This window comes from Callorhinus ursinus, unplaced genomic scaffold, assembly GCF_003265705.2.
Source record: "Callorhinus ursinus isolate GAN/ISIS: 27379988/994484 unplaced genomic scaffold, GSC_fseal_2.0 scaffold5, whole genome shotgun sequence".
Lineage (NCBI taxonomy): Eukaryota > Metazoa > Chordata > Mammalia > Carnivora > Otariidae > Callorhinus > Callorhinus ursinus.
Window position 1 is genome coordinate 44,539,151 of NW_027397067.1, and position 22,843 is coordinate 44,561,993.

General features: G+C 45.7%; 1 protein-coding gene across 3 annotated transcripts in view; it reads left to right on the plus strand.

Annotated features, from left to right (window-relative positions):
- MATN2 (matrilin 2) overlaps positions 1-22,843 on the plus strand; it is a 129,942-nt gene that overhangs the window by 40,059 nt on the left and 67,040 nt on the right. For all 3 annotated transcript variants that reach the window (XM_025870890.2, XM_073893007.1, XM_025870889.2), the window contains exon 4: positions 7,245-7,367. In XM_025870890.2, coding sequence (XP_025726675.1) covers positions 7,245-7,367 — 123 coding nt within the window. The remainder of the gene's footprint in view (positions 1-7,244; positions 7,368-22,843) is intronic.

Sequence of the window (22,843 nt, forward strand, 5' to 3'; positions counted from 1 at the left end):
ACTGCCCTGGCATTCCCTAAGTTAGAGTTCACCAGTTGGAGTAGAGATGGGAACCGGAGGGCAAAAACAAAATACCATAATGTCTCCTTGGATGGGGTTGAATACCAAGCAGCGTTGCCCCCATGGTGGTAGGAGTGGTGCAGGTTTTCTCCTCGGAGCGGCCCGGTGCACAGGGAGGACGGAGCTGCGGTCCCCTCCTTCTGCAAGGGGGATGCCTCCCCACGTCCTTGAGCCGCTTCTGCTGCAGGCTCTTCCGCCCTCTCTTGCTTTCCAACCCTACTCTCCACAAGGCTTTGCTCTCCTTCCTTGCTGGACGGCTCTCAGTGACCTGCGTCCGGAGCTCCTGCCTCAGCTTTTCCCTGTGGGCCAACTTGCCCTCCTCCCAGTTGCCTGCTTCTACCCCTGGCTTCCTGTCCTTTCCTCCTCCAGGAGGGCAGGGGCCCAGGCGGCACACCCAGTCTCCTTGGTAGTCCCTGGAAACTGGAAACGTGCCTCCTGGCCTGGTAAACTGTCCAGTCCTGCCTTGCCCACTTCCATTTTTCCCTTTCCCCTCCAACTGCCATGCTTCTTTGATGGGAAAGCAAAAGGAAATGTCTATTTTGAAAGGACTAGTGTTCCCCAGGAGTATCTGTGGAGAATGAGCTTAGGGACTAGACTTATCTCCAGCTCCCCTGGAGCAGGACCCTGGCCCTCTGGGGGCTCTGAGGACTCGGACCCTGTTCTCAGACTCTGACACAGCCTAAGGACCCCCGCTCCCCTGACCAAAGCCTCAGAGAGGAAAAACTGTGTTTTGCTGTGTCTTAAAAAAAAAAAATTCCTTGAGAACTAACATCAAAAAGCAGAGACTCCATTGTTTCTTGATTCCTAAATCAAAAGATTTACTTAGATAGATAAATGAATAAATAAAACCAATGCCCTGAAGGCAAAAGAACTTTTTTCTCTGCAGTGTCACTTGGAGAATTTTCAAAAGTGCCATTAGGCTGGGCGCGCAGAAGGGCAGTCCTGTGGCCACGGGTCACCTGGTTGACTTCAGCCAGTAGAACGCTCTGCAAACATGTTAAGGTTTATGACTTTAAACGACTTCTGCAGAATTTATGTTCCCCTTTTCCTGGAAATATTAAAATAGAAACTGGTTCCGTATCCGTTTGGATGGGTTTATTCCTTTGTCTCGGAAAATGTCAATGGAGGCGTTCTTTCAGAAGCTCTCTGGATTGATCGGCAAATGGAAAGGCAGGACTGTGGGCTTGTCTGAAGAAGAACCTTCCCTGTGTGCTTTATGGTCAGGCAGCAACATTAAAAGGCATTTTCGATCCTCCTCTCCACACTTTGTTGTCATCCCGAAGCTCTAAGAAAATACCAGTATTATGCCATTCGTTGGTTTGTGTGGCCTGAGAGCTGAATCCCCCTGCCCACCCGCCCCGCAGGAGGCCAGCTCCGCTCCCACCACATCGCGGGTGTCTGCAGACCCGCCAACCGTCTTAAAAGGTTGAGGAGGCCCCGGTGCCTCTTTATCAACCGTGCGGTAAAGAATGCAATAACTAATATTCGTAAAACACTTTCCCTTCTGTTCTTGTATTGGATCCTCATGAATATCTGGGGCAGGCAACACAACAGCCTCCCTGCCTCTTTGCACCTTCATAAACTGCTCAAGTGAATTGCCCGAGAACAAACAGCCAGGCGTCCGTGGGTTCTGCTTCCAAAGTTCTGGCTCACTTCACTCCTCCGCACGTCGGGGGTTCTAAATTTCTCTTTTAAGGTAAACCATTTTCTGATGCCTTCCACCCAGCCACGCTAGGTAAATCAGCTCTGAGGTTGGCATTCGTCTCAGAATTTGACCGGGAGACTTTGTAGGATTGTGGGTGGCGGGAAGGAGCCTCGAATCTCAGCGTCGCCCCCTGCCGGCTGTACGGTACTTTGCAAATCTGTAAAATGGGGATTTTACCTCCAGACTAGAGGTGTGAGCGGGCTTTATCAACTGTAGAGCTCTATTCAGTGTGCACCGTGTTGTGTGTGATTGCAGTCAGCTACACGGAGGACCAGCAGGCGAGGCAGATGGCCTCAGTTTTGATCTGCACTCCAATTATCAGACGTCAGCAATGAGCGTCTTCCAAGTTCCAGGCATCTGTGAGGTTTTGGAAGTTTCATTTGTTCCTTAAACATCAGTTGAACTACACTCTGAGAATAACAGCTAATTTTGTCCTGGGCTAGGCACTTTCCATTTGCCCTTTCATTTAATACTTGTAACAGGCTTATGAGGCAGGTGCTGTTATTATTCCCATTTTATGGAAGTGGAAACTGAGGCATAGAAAGTATAAGCAACTTCAAATAGCAGGGTTGGAGATTCAGAGTGCAGGCTCTCTGGCCCAAGCTCTTACCCTCCAGGTGCCAGGCCCGAGGGTTTCAGGCTGGTGGGAAGATGCTCTCATCACAGAGAAATGGGATGGAAGCTATCCAAAACGTGCACTTTGGAAAGTCACCTGGCACTGAGGGACCTCTGATCAGAGAACACCTGGGTCTCTCTAGGGGCTCCAGGAGGGCTTTAGAAAGGAGATGATAATAATCATTACCATTTACCATATCAATATATAATATATAATATTATTATTATAATATAATAATAATGATATTAATATCATAATACTAATGTGCTGGCTTGAGCTATTAGCATACATTAACTTATTTTATTCACACAATAAATCTGTGAAGTAAGTGCTCTTACAACTCTCATTTTACAGAAGAGGAAATTGAGACCCAGAGAGGTTCAATGACTTGTCCAAGGTCACACAGCACTGTGGTAGCGTTGAGATGTAAGCCCAGGCATTCTGGCTCAGAGCCTACATCTTGACCACTGTGTGCTACACACACTTGACAGATGAGTAGGAGTTTCCTGGCTACTCGGGGGAGATGGGGTTGGGCCACGGGCAAGAAGCCAGGAAAGGAAAGATATTTTCGATTGATTTTTCTATGTCATTGAAACAATAACGACAGCAGCAAAGAACTAGTCCAGATTCTCTCTTAGTTGTAACCTGCTAAGGGGACATGACCCACAGTTTGAAAAATGCGGATGAAGGGGTAGGTAGGGAAGGGGAGGCCGTGGTACAGCTAAAGAGAGGATTTCGGAGGCAAGAAGGACTGAGGCTCTGTGCTTCAAGCAGAGCTGAAAAACGCTGCTGGATCTGTGGATCGGAGGAGAGAGGCAGTCTTTCTGTGTGATCAAAGCAGGAAACTTTATTGTAAAACTAGGACGAGTTCAGGCTCTGGAGCCAGACTGCCCTTGAGTGGGAGACCTGGTTCTGGCTCTCACTGGCTTTGTGGACATGAACTTGGGCACAGCGCTGGCTTTATATCCATGGGCAGTAAATTCTCACACCAGCCACAGCAATGGGGAGAATGCTGAGGTTGCATTCTCAGGCCACCCCTGAGAGCACCAGAGAGACTTGGAAACAAGGTATCCTGTGAATTGAGGCCCTGTCTGCAAGATGACCAAAACCTACACATCCTGGGGCCTACCATTTTTGCCACCCAGGGAGAGAGGACACTGAATCTAGGGACTGATAAACACAGGTCTATCCTGAGCTTTCTGATGACTCACTGTAATCTGGGCAGGGCTGCTTTTTTTTTTTTTTAATGACTTTTGTTGAACAACATTTTTTTTTTTTAAGATCTTATTTATTTATTTTGACAGAGAGAGACACAGTGAGAGAGGGAACAGAAGCAGGCCTCCCGCCGAGCAGTGAGCCCGATGTGGGGCTAGATCCCAGCACCCTGGGATCGTGACCTGAGCTGAAGGCAGACACCCAACGACTGAGCCACCCAGGCGCCTGGGCAGGGCTGTGTTTTGCTTTTTTTTTTTTTTTTTTTTAAAGATTTTTATTTATTTATTTATTTGAGAGAGCGAGAAAGAGCACATGAGAGGGGGGAGGGTCAGAGGGAGAAGCCGACTCCCCCGCTGAGCGGGGAGCCCGATGCGGGACTCGATCCTGGGACTCCAGGATCATGATCTGAGCCGAAGGCAGTCGCTTAACCAACTGAGCCACCCAGGCGCGGCAGGTCTTCTTTTAACTAACCTCTTTCTACCTGTTCTATCAGCCAAGCCTGGTATTTGGAGCCTGGAGGCTGGCGGTTCCTACCCTAATAGCCCCACCCCACCCAGGTCAGGCACAAATTAAGGCTCTAATAGTGTTCCTAGGACACACCTTTCATGAAGCCTGGGCAAAGTCTACACTTATTAGAGCCCTCTGGGGCTCTGGTGTTAAGTGGGAGACAAGACTGACTTCAGCAAAGGTTGATGCTATGTACCCAGTAAGTGTTCCTTTCCAGACCCCTAGTCAGCCCTAGCGTTCCTTTGATCACTTATGCATTTGTTAATAAGTATTTATGCACATTCCTATTTCCTAGTTTAAAAAAGCCCAATCCTGCCAATGACCTAGTCTGCTGATTAGGGATTCCTTCCCCAGAACACAAAGCCTTGACCCAGTTGCAGCCCATGAGGCCTTCTGGAGGCCAGTGGAGCGGGCAGGATGATCGCCCCCCGCCCTTCAGTCCCACCACAGAGGCCCATCCCACGGGGCAGCTGATGTTCTTGGAAACACCAATCACGCACCCATAATATTTTACAGATGGAAATTTTTTATTTTATCTTAGTAAAAATGGTGGGGATTTCTTTTGCTTGAAAGTAACAGAAATTCAATTTGAACCAGCTTTTGGGGTGGGGCGGCTTGCATTATATTACCTCATGGAAATCAGGCGAAGAGCAATGAAGGACAGCTCCACTTTCTCTCCACCTTCTCCCCCTGCCTCCTCTTCCTCTCTGTTCCGTGAGCAGAATGCAGGCATCCTGTCAGCCCCCCACACGTACTAGCCCTCGGTTTAAGCCCCCTTTTCCTCAGTTCTAGCTCCTGGATGCCAAGAAAGGACTCTGATTGTCACACCTTGTGCCGGTCAGTGGCATCCAGGAGGGGGCTGCCTCATACCAACATGTCCCGACAGTCCCCATGCATTGGAGGTGAGAAGGAAGAGCAGTTTCTAGAAAAGGGAGGGGGGGTGGCTACACAGACAAAATACTAAGTGTCTGTCCTGAGGGTCCCTAGACACCATTCGTGCCTTTGTTCCCCAGGTAAACAAACAGGTCTGAAAGGGCTACCCAGCTTACCTGAACTCCCCTCCCTCGTTCAGGCAGAGGGGAACCAGAGCACAGACCTGGCTTCTCACCCAGTGCGCTTTCCATTACACCAAGTTACAGTCCCCTGCTTCCCATTCTTTTACGGCACACGGCCAACACAAGCCTTAGTAACGAGCTGTCAGTCCAAAACCCTCTGCAGTAGTTCTTGTAATTTCCCCATTTGACAGGTGAAGAAAGTGGAGTTTAGGGAAATTAAGTAATTCACCCAAAGTCATACTGAGTGGTGAGGCGGAGTGTTCAGGCAGGCTGCTTCTCGGGGCCACCTTCTTCACCCCGGTGCCGTCTGCTGCCCGTGGGTGTTTGCTCTGCGTCACGTCTCCTGCCCCCTTGCTTCATCTGCCAGGCTCCTGGTGTGAAGATGGGCGCCAGGCTCATCACTGGGGGCCTCACACCAGCGGAAACCTGCTGTGTGGTTGGTTGCCTGGACTTGAGACTTCCTTCATTACGGAGGAGAGGGACACGCTGAGAGTTCCTCAGGAACGCCCCCATGCCTGCAGGTCACTGGGCTCTAGCAGTCCGGGATAGGAAGAGCGGCTTCCAGGGTGCAGGGCAAATGCAAATTAAAAACAGAATGATGATTTTCCACTCATGAGACTGTCAGAAACTTAACATTTTGATAATCCCGAGTGCTGAAGTTTTGGGGGGCGTGGGAATTGTTACTCTCATGCACTGCTGGTGTGAGCCACCTTGCAAGGCAATTAGGCCACATGTATTCAAACTAGGACCCAGTCCTAGCGAAACAACTGCCTGCACCTGTGCGCAAGGAGATGTGTTTGAGAATGGTCGTCACGGGCGCCTGGATGGCTCAGTCATTAAGCGGCTGCCTTCGGCTCAGGTCATGATCCCAGGGTTCTGGGATCGAGCCCCGCCTCGGGCTCCCTGCTCGGCGGGAAGCCTGCTTCTCCCTCTCCCTCTGCCTGCCTCTCTGCCTACTCGTGCTCTCTATCTCTCTGTCAAATAAGTAAATAAAATCTTATTTGTTTATTTGACAGAGAGAGAGGGAACACAAGCAGGGGGAGTGGGAGAGGGAGAAGCAGGCTTCCCGCCGAGCAGGGAGCCCGATGTGGGACTCTGTCCCAGGACCCGGGGATCATGACCTGAGCCGAAGGCAGCCGCTTAACCGACTGAGCCACCCAGGTGCCCTCAGTAGCTCAGCTTTCCTAAGCACTGGATTAGTGGGATTGTTCTTGGCTTTTGAAAGCCTCTTTTATTTTATTTATTTTTTTTGAAAGCCTCTTTTATTTTAGTTTCATAAAAATATATTTCTACAGATGGACATCTTTTTTGTTTATGAGAACACTTGCATAACTTGTTCCCTGTTTATAATGATGCTTGTTAATTTTAAATATGTCCAAGTTGAATTATATTAAATAAAGTAATAAACTAAGATGTAAAAAAAAATGAGAATTTTTATGAGCTCCAGATAGACTTATGCAAGAATCGATGTCTCTGAAAGCCAAAGGACTTCAGAAACTAAATGCAGAAATATTTTAAATTAAGATTAAATTAAAAGATTATGGAAACACGGAACTTCAAAATGCATTTTTTACTCCAAAATATTCTGCATGACACTTTTGCATATTAAAAGATTGTTCTTGGGATTTATGGTCCTGAAAAACTGTTGACTCTTTACCACATCCTCATTTAACTAATAGCTTCTCCTCCAACCCCATTGCTGCTACTGAAAATCTACACATTAGCCAAAGCCCCCTCTGGTATCAGCAAACTTTCTGATTCCCCAATTGAGCATTATTAATTGAACCGTGAAATGTCTGGTTTTTTGTAGATCATTTTTGACCTGTTTTTGTCAGCAATTTCCTACGTCAACCTAGCATCATTTCCCTTTAACCCTCTGTGGCCCTTTATCTATAGACTGCTGATGGCATTTATTTAGAATGGTCTTGTCCAACTAGAGGCTGTAAATCCCCTTGAGGGTTGGGACTGTAGTTTGTTTTCCTTTGGGTCCTGCTTTCTCCTTCACAGCAGGTTCTGAATACATGTGGGTGGATGAAGTCAGAGAAGGCGTCATCATTGCCTTAACTCACTGTATCTTCCTTTTCAGCGGTCCACATGTGCAGCATCCTGGAGCATCACTGTGCCCACTTCTGCATCAATACCCCTGGCTCGTACGTCTGCAGATGCAAACAAGGGTACATCCTCAACTCGGATCAGATGACTTGCAGAAGTAAGATTGCTTTGCTGATGTATCTGAACCATCCTTCTCTGCTCTCTCAAGGGCCTCTTGAATTCATCTGTGGCCCCTCACCCAACCAAGTCATCATTTCCGTAAGGAAAGAAAGAAGGCTTTATAACTCGGGTATTTTAGGCCGGCCTCCCCACCCCCCACCCCCAATCACAGTGCCTGGACCAGAGCCTGGCACCTACTAAGCCAACAGGAAGAGTTTGGAAGATCGTTGGAGGCACCTTCTTAGAAATAGCCTTTTTGAATTCATGAGCTGGTGTCTTTTACTTCCAAGCTGTTCTTTAAAGGGAACCACTGGAGAGCCTTTTCATCCACTGTCTCTATTAACTGTACCCTGAGGAATTGTTTCTCTATTTTATTCTCTTCTCTGAAGCATTGACTTAGGATGAGTTATGAACATTGGCTGGGAATGATTATTCTGTTCTGTTTAGAGGTGTGCAGGGATCTAGTAGCTTTGGTGAAGGACACTTTATAGGTCTCCTAAATAAAAAAGTTCAAATAGATAAAATGCAAATAGAACTCACATTCTCTTTTTCTGGCCAAGCCCCAAAACGTACTAACAACGGACTGACATTTGAGCCAGCAAGTGGTAATCTGCCTCTTAGAGGAGAGAATTACCTCGATGGTGAGTGTAGTGCCTACGTATATATATTTTTAAGGTGTAAGTAAAGCCACACTGTTTTAGCCCGTAGACAACCGGGCTACCAAACCAGGCTTACTCAAGACCTGAGGAAGACCGGCCCATACGGAGGCAAATAAAACTCAGCTAATCTGACGTGCAGTTCATGCAATGCATAATTATTATACCACATGGTAAGCAATTAAGCATTAATGGAAAGCATTTGCACAAATGGCTGTAATTAGTATCACATTTATAGAGCCAAACCACATTTTCCTGTTTTCTTCTCACTTCATTTTCGGGGTTGAGCGTAGTTGGATAGAGGCCTTCCTGTCCCCCAAGATTAGGTGACATCTGCTGGACTCCTCAGCTCTGTGGCCTGTGGAAGCACCAAGCCCTCAGACTCTGTGAGTCTCCGGTGCTCCATGTTCTTTGGCTCCTCTCAGACCGCAGGATCCCAGACTTTTGAGTGCAGCCTGAATCATCCTGATCTGCTTGAACCTCTGACCCTCCTTCAGTTTCCACAACAAAAATCACTCACACCAAATACCCATGGGCTTAATAGAATTCTCTGGAGAACTGGGGCAGCCCTGGCAAGGTCACCTCACCCACTGCTCACTGCTCGGCAAACAACCTATAAACATCTCTTTCCGACATCCCCCTCCCTTTTTTGCGAGCTCTGCCCGACCCCTCTTCCAGCCTCTTCGGGAGCTCCCCCTCCCCAAGGGGTTTCTCTGAAGAATGCTCAGCCTTTAGTTACCCTGCTAACTGCCTTCTTAGCAGCACAAGAAATTCCTCCCCTTGTCTTCTGCTCCAGTCGCCTGCTGCAGTCGGGGCATCTGCTGACATCCACTTTCCGTGGGCTGGCTTAGTCAAGTCAGAGGAATTTTGAGACTAGCAAATAAAAAAGAAAAAGTTCTCCCCTCAGTGTCATGAGCAAGACCTATCTCTCACCAGGTTCTGTCAACCCCTGCCTGGTCCCACCTCAAGCCTTGAGGCCCCCGGCCCCCCTACCCCCTGTGTTGGTCTGGCCTGGGCTCCCTCCCATTCAGGGCTGCGGGTGCAAAGAGCATGCAGCGGAAGCTGCCTGGGCTTCAGACAGACTGACCAGGTGGAAGGGCAAGGTGGTCCAGGGCAGCGGTTCTCCAGCTCCAGTAACTAAGAACCACTCAGGAAGCCAAGCCCCCGGCTGTCACCCCCAGGGACTCAGGGTCAACAGGTCTGGGGGTGGGGGGCGCCCAGAGGTCTGCATTTCCCGTGAACTTTGGACGTGGATTGCTGCCACACTCAGATTCCCTGGTGTCAGGCAACAAGGGGGACCGGAGGGAAGGGCTTCGAGTTAGGGGAGAAGGGAAGGAGCTGGAGCCAGGGCTCTGCCGTCCCAATCTGACCCAGCCCCTCCAGTCACCCGGAAGCAGTTCAACCACCTGCGCTATCAGTACCAGACTTCACTGAACTGGTACAGTCACGAGAACAGTTCTCTCTCTCTCTCTCTCTCTCTCTCTCAGACAAAGGTGATAACTCTTGGGTTTGCATTTCTGAAATTGTAGATGGTTATTTAAACTCCTTGACTCAACTTCCTCACCGATAAAATGGGAAAGCTGGTGACAAATTCATATCTGTGTCATCGATAAGTCCGTGTTAGCCTGTGGTTTTAGTCTGGTGGACAGCTAAAAGTTCTGCCAAGCGAAGGCTGGCACATTCCTCGACCTCTGTTTAGGAGCTGCTTGCAGGGACGTGTCCCTGCCCACATGGAGAGAGACTCAGTGGGCCTGGAGGGGAATGAGACACAGCTCTTTCTGTTTTTGAGCATGTAAGATGTGCCAGGCAGCGTGCAAACGATTGGAAATAAAATAGTGAATGAGACAGCAATGTTCGTGCTTCTTGGAGCTCACATTCTTGCATGGGGGTAATTCAGATAACCAATATAATTGCAACCATGCAATTGGTGATTACACCAAAGTGATTGCAGCCCATGCTCAGCTCAGTGTGCGCAGCACACAAGGTCAGGCCGAACTAGAGTCAATTCCCTTATTAAGTGTTCACCATATGTCAGAAGCTCTCCTAGTGCTTTCTACGTGTTACCTCATTTAATTCTGACAATGACCTCTTAAAGTGGGTTTTATCATTCTCGTTTTACAGATAAGGAAAATAAGGTCCTCCCCTAAAAGTTCAGGCAATTTACTCAAGATCATATGGCTAGTACTATGATCAAACCAGTATCCAAATCTTGTTCTGTAGGACTCCGTATTGCTAGGTCTTAACCACCACTTGATACTGTCCCATGATCCTTGAGGGCCCCCAGATGGCAGCAGGGCAACCCTGCAACCAGAGAAATTCCTCCAAGCCCAGGAGGACAGGCAGGTTCCAAGGCTCACTGATCCCAAGGGAGACTCAGAACTAATTCACCAGGACTAACATTCAAATGATTATCATTCCCTCAAGTCCACTGCCAACTGCTATGACACTGTCATTCTACAGAATGATGTGAGAAGACCTCTCAGGCGATTGCCCTCAGATGTGCTTGCGCACGCGTGCGTGCACACACACATACACACACCATGTCCACCATTTTGTATTCATACTTGTCTGTGTGGAGGGAGGAGGCAGACACAGCCAATTCAGAGATTCTTCAGATGGAAATGGACCTTAGCTATCAGACTTTTAGCTCCCTTCCCCACATAACCCAGTAATTCTATTCCTTCCCAGTGTCCCAGATGAATGATATTGCATGTCCGTTCACTCCTTGGGACACCAGGTTTTTGCACAACACCTCCATCCCACCTCCAGATAGCGTGGACTAAGCTGAAATCCTACTCTCTATAAAATTCCCAACTTTGATACTATTTCTGCCAGCTAAAGCTATATACCAGAGGGTGTATTTCCTTTTTCAAATAAAAAGAGAAAACCCTTTGATTATTGAGGAGTGTTATCCCCCCATCCCTCATTAATTTTCTCTTTTTCAGGGGAAGCATAAACACATCTTTAAGTAAATGGATTTGGGGTCTCTTCACTGTCCAAATAATCCTCTTCTGGACACTAGTTGGTCAGTGTCTCAAAATGTGTCCCTCCATTCAAAGACTAGATCAAGCATATTAAATAAATATTACCCTCAAAATTCTGCCCATATGAGCAATTTGGAAGGTACTGGAAGTCAACATTGTGGATTCTTCTGTCCTCCAAAAAGTCTTTCCCACCCAATACCATTATATGAAATAAATGCAAAAGTGTTAGCATAGTACCTAGCCCATAGGACTCAGTAAAAGTTTATGTTCTTGGGGCACCTGGGTGGCTCAGTCGGTTAAGCATCTACCTTTCGGCTCAGGTCATGATCTCAGGGTCCTAGGATCGAGTCCTGCATCGGGCTCCCAGCTTAGTGGAGAGCCTGCTCTCCCTCTCCCTCTGAAGCTCCCCCTGCTTGTGCTCTCTCTCTCTCTCTCTGTCAAATAAATAAAATCTTTAAAAGAATTTAAAAAAAGAAGTTTATGTCCTTCCCTCTCCCCATTAAAAAAAAATGGGAAAACCCCCCATGAAGTATGCCTGTCTTCACATTTTCCCCTACCAATCCCGCTCCCTTTGAATTGCTTTCCCAAACTTTATCTTCTTTCCTTTTCTTTATGTTTTTAAACAAGGAATTTTCCTTCCCTTCTTGAATATTTAATCTTTCTGGAAAAAATATTGAAAATGCAACATTTAGAAAATTTCACTTGGCAAAAAAATGTAAACTTTCTTATCCAGCTTTCTCATTTTTTCTCTTTCTCAAGAACCATACCAAATGCATTTTATTGCTTTCATTCTTCAGATATGTTCCTGACATTATTTTTTCCAAGCTACAGAAATGATTTAGTAGCTTTTATTTTACAATTTAATCAAGGGGCATGATCCAGAAAAAACAGTCATATTGTTAAAGAGAGAAAAGAAAATTATAACCAACATCCCTCCTGATGAATTTAGATGCAACGATTCTTGAAAACTTAGCAAATAGAATCCGTATTTATATACTCTAATCAAGACCAAATGAGGTTTATCCCAAGGATGCAAGTTGGCATTAACATAATTCACCACATCAACAGATTAAAAAATGAAAAACTATATAATCATTTCATAGATGCAGAAAAGGTATTGAACAATACCCAACATTCATTCATGATCAAAACTCTCAGCAAACTAGCAGTAAAAGGGAAATTTCTTAACCTGATTAAAGGTATCTATGAAAAAACCTATGGTTAACATCATACTCAAGAGTGAAAGATAAATGTTTTCCTCCTAAGAGAAAGAACGAGACAGTATGTTCATTCTCACCACTTCTCAGCATTGTACTGGAGGTTCTAACTGATAAAATAATAAAATGAAAAGAAATTAGAAAGTCACGCAGATTGGAAAGAAAGAAGTAAAATTGTCTTTATTCACAGACTATGTGATTGCTCCTGTAGAGAGCTGGTGAGAATCTTTAAAAAGCTACTAAAAATTAATAAATGAACTTAGCAAGTTTGTAAGACACAAAGTCAATATACAAAATTATTTGATTGTATTTTTACATACTGGCAACAAAAATCAGAAATTGAAATACCAGGGGCACCTGGGTGGCTCGGTTAAACATCTGACTCTTGATCTTAGCTCAGGTCTTCATCTCAGGGTTGTGAGTCAAAACCCTGCATTGGGCTCCATACTGGGTGAAGAGACTATTTTAAAAAAAAGAAAAGAGAAGAAAAAGAAATTGAAATACCATTTATAATAGCATTGGAAATATGTAATTTAGGGATAAAGTTGACAAAAGTGTGCATGATCTGTACACTGAAAAGTACAAAAGATTTCTGCAATAAATTAAAGAAGTCCTAAATAGATGGAGAGATATACCATATCATGGAATGGAAGACTTAATATGGCGAAGATGTTAATTCTTTCCAAATTGATCTATAGATTCAAAGCGGTCCTTATCAAAATCCTAGCAGATGTTTTTAGGTAGAAACTGACAATCTGATTCCAAAATATATATAGGAAAATGCAAAAAAACTACAATAGTCAAATGCAGTCGATTCTCATTATTCATGATGGTTGTAAGCCTCTGTGAACATTAAACTCGCAATTATTAGATCATTGTTCCTAGAAGAAATACAGGGTTAGATTCTTGTGAGCTTCTGGCCATATCGTCAATGAGTACATAGCAATTTTTTATGTGTGTTTCTATTCAAAGACACCTTATTGAGTAAATATTGTTGATTGGTTAATAATGAACTCACAGCCAACAGCACTATTACTCATGCGTGAATGAAGATCATCTAATATACATCTATTCTTCATGAGGCACATCACAGCCTTCTTGCATTTAGGAACACTAGACAGCATTTCACACTACTCTTGAGGGCCCTTTTAAACAGTGAAATCACTCAACAAAAAGCACAAAAAGCAAAAAAACAAAAATGGCACTAAATAGAACACAAAAAGGATGCTTGTTTGTAGTATGAGAGCTAAAACAAGAAGGCAAAGCGTTGCCTTTTTTTTTAACCTTAACTGGGAATGTGTGCATGAGGTAACTCAAAATTTTCACCATTCTGTGCACATCCACAAATGGCCATGAAAATACTGCAAATATTGATTTGGGTTACAAGTAAATTTTAGAAAGTAGGTGAATGTGCAAATATGGAATCTGCAAATAATGAGATTAATGAAAACTCCAAAAAAAATAAACAAAAAGTTGGGGGGTTTAGATTATCTGATTTCAAAACTAATTATAAAACAATAACAATCAAAACAGTGTATATTGGCGGACATCAATGGACCAGAATATAGTCTAGGAATAGACTATATAATAGGTGAACTGATTTTTTAGAAAAGTGCCAAAGCAATTCATGAGGAAAGAATAATGTCATAAATAAATGGTGCTACAACAGTTGGGTTGCCATGTGCAAAAAAATGGACCTTGACCCTCACTTCATACCATATGCAAAAATGAATTCAAAACTAATTTTAAATCTAAATGTAAGAGTGGAAACAATTAAATGTCTCTGTGAAAATGTAGGAAAAAGTTTTTGATGACCCTGGGTTTGGCAAGAAGTTTTTTAAAATAGGATACAGAACACAAAAGAAAAAACTCAATAAATTGAACTTCATAAAAATTAAAACATTTGGGGGCACCTGGGTGGCTCAGTTGGTTGAGTGTCCAAATCTTGATTTCTGCTCCGGTCCTGATCTCGGGCGTCGGGGCTTGAGCCGCCCGCGTTGGCTGCGTGCTCAGTGTGGAGTCCGCTTGTCCCTCTACCTCCCCTTTGCCTCTCCCTGTGCTTGTGTTTTCTCTCTCTAAAATAAATACATAAAATCTTTTTAAAAATCAAAACATTTGCACTTCAAAATACACTACTACCAAAATGAAAAGGTGAGCCATAGTCTGGGATAAAATATTTGCAAAACATATATCCAGCAAAGGACCTTAGACTATATAAAGAATTCTTAGAACTCAATAATAGGAAAATAAACAACCCAGGCAAAATGGGCAAAAAATTTGAACAGACACTAAGCCAGAAGATATATGGATGGCAAAGGAGCCCGTGAAGAGATGTTCAACATTATTAGTCGCTAGAGAAATACAAATTAAAACCACAATGAGATACCACCATACCTCTACTGGATTAGATAAAATTTAAAATATTGACCATAATACATGTTGGCAAAGTTGGCAACAGGTACTCTCATTGTTCCTGGCAGGAATGTAAATGGTTCACCCCCTTTGGAAAACAGATTAGCGGTTTTCTACAAAGTTAAATATGTACCTACCATATGACCAAGCCATTCAATATATTTAGGTATTTACACCAAAGAAAGTAAAGTTTATGTCCAAAGATTTTTTTAAAAGATTTAATTTATTTACTTATTTGAAAGAGAGAGGGAGCATGCAAGCAGGGGGAGGAGCAGAGAGAGAGGGAGAGAGAACCTCAGGCAGAGTCCTGAGCCCCAAGGCAGGGCTCCATCTCACAACCCTGAGATCATGACCTGAGCTGAAACCAAGAGTCAGATGCTTAACCGACAGAGCCAACCCCATGCCCCTATGTCCAAAGAAAGATTTGAACACAAATGTTCACTACAGCTTTACTTGTAAGAGTTCCAAACTGGAAACAACCCAAGTGTCCATCAATAGGTAAATGGATAACAAATTGTGATATGTGCATACAATGTAATACTACTAGGCAATGAAGAGAATGAACTTTTTTTTTTTTTGAGAATGAACTATTGGACAGAAGCAGCAAGCTAGGTGAATTTCAAAATAACCATGTTGGATGAAATAAGACAAACAAGAGTATATAGAGTGTGATTCCATTTATAGAAAATTTTAGAAAATGACAACTAATCTGTGTGACAGAGAGCAGATTCATGGTTGTCTGGGAATGGGGGGAGGGCGGTGGTGGGGAAGCAGGCAGAGGGATTACCATGGGGCGTGAAGAAACTTTGGGAGTTTGGGGATGATGGGGGTGATATGTTGACATGTCAAATTTATCAAATTGCATTCTTTAAATATGTGCAGTTTATTGTATGCCATTTACAACTCAATAAAGCTAATATATATAGAGAGAAAGTCAGAATAAGGTGGTTTTGGAAGGTAAGTAGTACTGAGTCAAAGGCTGCAAGATAAGAGATTGAAGAGAGTCATGGAACAATCAGGGAAGGCGTTGTGGAGGAGGGCATTTTCCTAACAAGTCGAAGAGAATTGCAGGGCTTTTTGTCTTTGAGGGTGCTAACTAGGCCAGACTGCTTGTCTGGAACAGTTTGGGGCATTAGCGTAGGCTGAGGTAAGGGATATAAGCTGGAACAAATTATGGAGCTATTTGATTCTCAAGCTGAGTCCCAGCAACGATCTTTGGTGGGCGGGCCGGGGGCGCGGGGGCTGGACACAGGGTGTCAAGAGTAAAACTACATTTTAGTAAATTGACTTTAGCAGTAATATATATGTGGGGATTCAAATTGGTGGACAATGGGTGGAGAAGTACCATCCATCCATTCACTCATTCATCCAACACTTACTGGTTCTCTCTAGGCACTCTTACAGGGTGGTAGGAGAAAAATAGGTGTTTCTCTTCTATGCTTGAGACCCAAGAAACACTCAGATCTTGGTTCCCCTTAATGCTCCACACCTATGGAGCCGAAGATGCAACCAGTTTACAATTCTGATCAGCTCAGTCCGTTCAGTACATGCTTTTTTATGCCGACAGAATCAATTAGGAGACCACGGCAATAAACTGCACGCCAGGGAGGAGTTTATGAAATAAGCTGGGAGATGGGGGTGGGGGATGGTAGCAGAATTTAAAATGACTCGCTTCAGGGCGCTCGGGTGGCTAGCTTCAGGGTGCCTGCCTGGGTGGCTCAGTTGGTTGGGCGACTGTCTTTGGCTCAGGTCATGGTCTTGGAGTCCCTGGATCGACTCCCGCATCAGGCTCCCTGCTCAGCCGGGAGTCTGCTTCTCCCTCTGACCCTACCCCCTGTCATGTGCTCTCTCTCTCTCTCTCTCTCTCATTCTCTCTGTCTCAAATAAATAAATAAATAATCTTAAAAAAAAATGACAGCTAGCTTCAGAAAGGAAACCTGGTTTTGAGGCAAAACTAATGAGTCTGAGAAGGAGCCCACCCAAGTGGTTGGATGCAGCTGGAGATGAGGCATTAGAGTTCAAGGAAAATCCCAGGATATGGATATGCTTGGTGGTAGTAACTGACCCTGAAAAATGGATAAAATCTTGGAGGGAGAGAGGGAGCGTGGAAAGGGAAGGTCAGGGTCGGAGCTTTGGGGCTGCCCACGATGAGAGCAAGGAGCAAGAGTGGAAGGGCGAGCAGGCTGCACCCACAGGCCTGCAGCTTGCCAGGTGCGGCCAGGACCACCCTGAGCAGAAGCAGAGGCTGCTGAGCAGAGTAAATGTGGTCACGGAGCTTCCTCTCCACCCCTGCTGCCGGGCCCCGGAATGTGGAGATGGTGACGTGCAGCCTGCTCGCCCTCTGGTTCGGCCAGGCTACAGGGTGTTGTTTTTTTTTTTTTTTTTTAAAGAAGAAGGGAAACGAAAGGAATCCTGGCTGAGTGGCGTTCTCATGGGAGAATGGACCTGCCAGCATGTGAGCGGAGAAGTGCGATGTGAAAGAATCACCACCTGTCGCCTGTCGGGGGCAGGGGGTGGGGAAGTGAGTTTGAGGCTCGTGCAGCTTCTTCTCTGCATTCCTGGTTTCACAAGCGCCCAGACAAGTGGTGCTCAAAGTGGACCCCCCAGACAAGCAGCCTCAGCTTTGCAGGGGAACTGGTTGGAAACGCAAACTCCCAGGTGGGACCCTAGGACTCCCGAATCAGGGACTCTGCGGTGTGACCTAGGAGTGTGTGTTTTAACAAGCCCTCCAGGGTTTTCTGATGTAAGATCAAGCTTGGAAACCACTGACCGGGGCCTTTTAAGCTAGATCTTGAGAGACTCCCCTCAGTAGGGAGTTTATATTAAGAACGTAATGATGGGGGGCGCCTGGGTGGCTCAGTCATTAAGCGTCTGCCTTCGGCTCAGGTCATGATCCCAGGGTCCTGGGATCAAGCCCCGCATAGGGCTCCCTGCTCCTCGGGAAGCCTGCTTCTCCCTCTGTCTCTCCCCGCTGCTTGTGTTTCTTCTCTCGCTGTGTCTCTCTCTGTCAAATAAATAAATAAAATCTTCAAAAAAAAAAAATAAAGTGATGATGGGCCAGCCATTTGGAAATTGCGAAGTGCTCTACAAGAATAGGGCATTATTGGGCGCCTGGGTGGCTCAGTTGGTTGAGCGACTGCCTTCGGCTCGGGTCATGATCCTGGAGTCCCGGGATCGAGTCCCGCATCGGGCTCCCTGCTTGGCAGGGAGTCTGCTTCTTCCTCTGACCCTCTTCCCTCTCGTACTCTCTATCTCTCATTCTCTCTCTCTCAAATAACTAAATAAAATCTTTAAAAAAAAAAGAATAGGGCATTATTTGTGCATGCTTGTTTCAGTGATCCTCATTCGGTCAGATTTACTTATGTTTTACGGCTTTACGGGGAGGTGGGGAGGGGAGCCTTCCCCCTTTCTTTTCCCTTCTCAGAACAAAAATCTTGTGACTAGGAGAATTGATTGGAAAAGAATTTAACAATTGGGGAGAGAAGGATTCCAGGCACAGCTGGGCTTTACCCGAAAGGACAGGTTTGTTTTTCTCGGTGACATTGGGTTTGTTTTGTTTCTTCCAGCGTTAGAAGCACAAGGCTGATGACTCACATTTACTGTCAAGAGTCCTTAAGTCCAAACTGCAGCTGTCAAAATAAGATTAGTGCTTTCAGGCACCATTAAAGAAGGGCGATGGTCCCCAAAATGCAGGCTTGGGTTTGTGGAGGCCTGACTCTGCAAGGGCTTTCACATTGGTGCAGGCGGAAACCCCATTGTTTCTCACTTGAGTGAAATCACAGCCCTAATAATACATTTCTCTTCACCCTTGCCGGGATGGATAATTTCTGATTTCTACATCTCAGGCTAAATAACAGCAGGAGCCGTTTAAAAAAAGTGGAGCGTGTCTTTAAAGGTGTTCATTTTGCTTTAACTCCAAAGGACGGATTAAACTGTCCTTGGTGGGAACAGCATGCAGTGTAGCTTGTCTAAAACTCTGAAAAGCCAGTAAAAAACCTTTGATTTTGCCTGGCATGATGTCAGCCACGGCAGCCCCAGCCTTTGTGCCGTGCTCCTCATCCAGTGGAACCAGATGGAGATTTTCCAAGTTCTCCGGCTGGGGCGCGGCGCCAGGGCTTCGAGATCATAAATGAAGGAAGGCACTTAAATCTAGAATGCATGCGAGCTTCGGGGCAAACACTGGGGATGGATTTGAGCACGACTCTGGGGCTCTGAGTTATCAAATCCTCACTGATTTCTTTCACCTGGGAAAACTGAGCAGCTGCAGTTAACATCCCTCCCTATAATTCACAAGGAACTAAAAACAAGTAAATTCTGCTGTCAGCTCTGTGTTAATAATGATTGCCTTCTGGCAAGGCATTGCTTGAGTTTGGTGAGATCTTTTGTTATAAGATTCAAAATTGTCTACTTCGCTGTATCAGATCAATGCAGCAGAGAATTCACAAACCAAAACTTAGTCAAGGATACGTTGGCGTTATTTAAAGAAATCTGAATCTATGTCCACGTGTGGAGTTTTCACAGGCATCCATAAAGTGACACTATATTGTAATTGTGATGTAGGCACAACTCAGTTGGGGCCCACCTCTCCTCCATGCTGAACTGGGCCTGTACCTCCAAGACCTTTCTTTACCCCAGTCTAAGGAAGAAGAAGGCTAGCATTTGCTGAGTAACTACTGTCTTTCAGGTGCTTTACTCATCTCATTATCTCAATTAGCCCTGCAATGGTTTCTCCACTTAAATATTCAACTTCTAGGAAAATCAGATCTCATAGAAATCACTTACATAAGGTCATGCAAATCAGCTAGCCGAAGCCAGGTCTGGCTCCGAGGACGATCTTCTTTTCACTCTGATGGGCTCACTCCCACCTGTCTAAAGACACATAACTGCCCTTTATCTCCTTTCTCCAAGGTTCTATTCCCTTGCTCCTTGCTGTTTCACATTACCTCCCTCAAGTCTTTGTATTAAAAGAATCTTTTTAGCGAGACCACCTGCTGACCATAGCATATAAAACAGAAGCTCCCTTCCTTCCACAGTCCCAACTCCCTTTTCCTGCTAATTTTGTTCTGCAGCACTTATAAGATCTAACTCATAAGATCTAACCGCCTGGGTGGTTCAGGCGGTGAAGAGTCTGCCTTCGGCTCAGGTCATGATCTCAGGGTCCTGCGATGGAGTCCCGTGTTGGGCTCTCTGCTCAGCGGGGAATCTGCTTCTCCCTCTCCCTCTGCTGCCCCCCCTACTTGTGCTCTCTCTGTGTCAAATAAATAAATAAAATCTTAAAAAAAAAAGATCTAACATAACCTACGTCTGGCCCCTGTCGGTGGTGTGCTGGTAAATGTTTAACAACCAGATCTCCAGGGGGGAAAGTCCTGACTTGTAAGGTTTGGGAATCCCTGTGGTGTAAATACTTCCAGCATGGCCAATTTCATGCCACCCACCTGGCTTTGCTGAATGCGGGGTAGGGCAGAGATTGCACAGTCTGTCATGTGGGTCAGTGGGAGCTGGCCACCACACACCTCTGGCTCCCCACTTGAGTATCAGCTCCATGGGGCCAGACATCAATGATAGATTTTTTTAAAAAATTTATTTTATTCACTGTTGTTTTACCAGTACTTTGACAAATGGATGAATGAATGAATTCAGTCGTTCAAATATATATATATATTTTAAAGATTTCATTTATTTTTTAACAGAGAGAGAGACAGCGAGAGAGGGAACACAAGCAGGGAGAGTGGGAGAGGGAGAAAGCAGGCTTCCCGCGGAGCAGGGAGCCCGATGTGGGACTCGATCCCAGGACCCTGGGATCATGACCTGAGCCGAAGGCAGACGCTTAATGACTGAGCCACCCAGGCGCCCAGTCATTCAAATATATTTTTAAAAAACTGACCATATGCCCCACATCGTGCTGGATATTTGAGCTGGAGTGCTGAGCAAAACAAGCCCTGCCCTCCTACGGGAGGGAAAATAGACATTCAGTGATCGTTGGAAATGAAGTGTTCAGGTATGGTTGTGGTAAGGCAGACAGTGAGGGGGAACTTGACTTCTAACAGAGAGCAGTCAAATAAGAGCTGCCTGAGTACTCTAGGCTGGTGGTGGTCAAGTCCAATCAACAGATGTCCACTGCACACCTGCTGTGTGAGATGCATGGTATTATGCAGGTATCCTGAGGAACATCAAGACTGATACTGTCCCTCTCAGAGTTCCCAGCCTAGATAAGATTGATTAGGGAGAACTACCTGACAACCCCATGTTTGTGCAGCATGGACATGGGTTCACTCTCTCATTGCTAAGTCCTTACTGAGCAACTACAACGTGCCAGGCACTGTGCTAGGTACCAGATGTGGCAGAAACAGCAAGACAGCCAGCCCGTTAGCTGTCGTGACAGTATCAGTGTCTGAAGCTGGGGGCTGGCTACCAGATGTCACGGAACTCTGAGCCCTCTCCTGGTATGGGAACACTTCTGGCTGGGGACAAGCACAGGTACAGAGATTCAGGAATAATTGTGTTCCCATCACACTCATCCTGCCAGGATCCCATTTCTGATGGTGGAGAGTATTTTTAGGACTCTAGAAACATCCCTATTGGGAGCCCAGGAGGATGGGCCTTTGTCACTGTACTTTCAGCAGATGAACACTTATGGAGCACCAACTACATGCGTGAGGACAGTGTGCTAGGCTCTGGGAAATCACTGAGTAAGATCAGCTCACATTCCAGTGAGGCAGACAGACATGATCAGGTCTTTCTGGTACCACCCGATAAATGTGCGAGTGCTAGAGTGGAGCCCAGAGGAAGGAGCCTCTGAGCCCAGCCAACCTGGAGAGGTCTTCCTGGAAGAGGTGCCATTTGACGGAAGTCATGAGCCATGAGTGGGGGTCACCAGGTAGAGGAGGCTTGGAGGGATAATGGGAACCCGGAATTCGGTGCTTCTCCCATCCCCCATAGTTTTATTACTCTTCAGTGAAACCCTCCTGGGCTGTGAGAAAAAGAAGCACTGTTTCTCAAAAGCATAAGGAATCATCGAAAAATATGTGTTTGTTTCAAATGGAAGTGACCACTGCCAGAAAAACAACCTTGTTTTATCAGAACCTAGTCTGTATTTATTCCTTAGTCTTTGTTTAATTAAGTTAATCCCTCAATGTTTTCCCTTGGGACAGTGCAGATCCTAGTGGCCATAAATCCCCAACGTTATAAAAACAGTATGGGGACGCCTGGGAGGCTCAGTTGTTAAGCGTCTGCCTTCGGCTCAGGTCATGATCCCAGGGTCCTGGGATCGAGTCCTACATTGGGCTCCTTGCTCAGTGAGGAGCCTGCTTCTCCCTCTCCCTCTACTGCTCCCCCTGCTTGTGCTCTCTCTCTCTCTCTCTCTCTGACAAATAAATAAAAATCTTAAAAAAAAAAAACAGTATGAAAGTACAACACACATGGAGCCAACTGGCACGCATGCTGCTTGTGGGGCCGGCTTTCTGGAATGCGAGCGATGAGCCTCCTGGTCCTACCACACTCTGCACCCTCATGTAGTGTCTGCAATTCTCTCAGCCACTTGGAGAGGGAATTGAGGAGAGTAGTCATTCTGAGGTTTGTTTAAAAGAGGAAACTGAGCCTGGCAGTCTCCATTAATAAAGGGGGAGACTTGATTCCTGGGCCTGGGCACCTTCTTCTTGGATGATCGCAAGGGCTTTTTATCCAGTTCAACGACTCAACCTGGCTGCACACTGCAGTTTTCTGGGGAGCTTTTAACAAACACTGCCGCCTGCATTCCACCCCCAACCTGTTTGATTTAAGGAGAGGGGCGCCCTGGGCATCAGGATTTTCAAAAGGTCCCCAGATGGTTCTAATGGGTAGCCAAGGTTGGGCACTGCTGCTTCTGTCGACCATACCTTGCAGTTATTCACAGGCTGTTCTGTGGGTGTCCCAGCCCTGTCCTGAAAGCAGTAAGCATTGCCTGTCTTACCTACCCTGTGGGGAGAAGTCTTGTGGGAAAAAAGATAATTGCTTCAAGGTCTTGGTTCATTGCTCTCAAAATGCTGCTTTTAAAGGGGTTCTTCTGTAACAGGTTGGGGTTTTTTTCTCATTATTATAAAAGCTCTTGTTATAAACTTGTGTTAGAAAATTCAAGAGCAGATCATTATAAGTAAGAATAAAAATCACCTATGCTGCCACCCCTCCTTTGGAACTACTAGAAGGCGGGGTCCCCACTGGACACCCAAG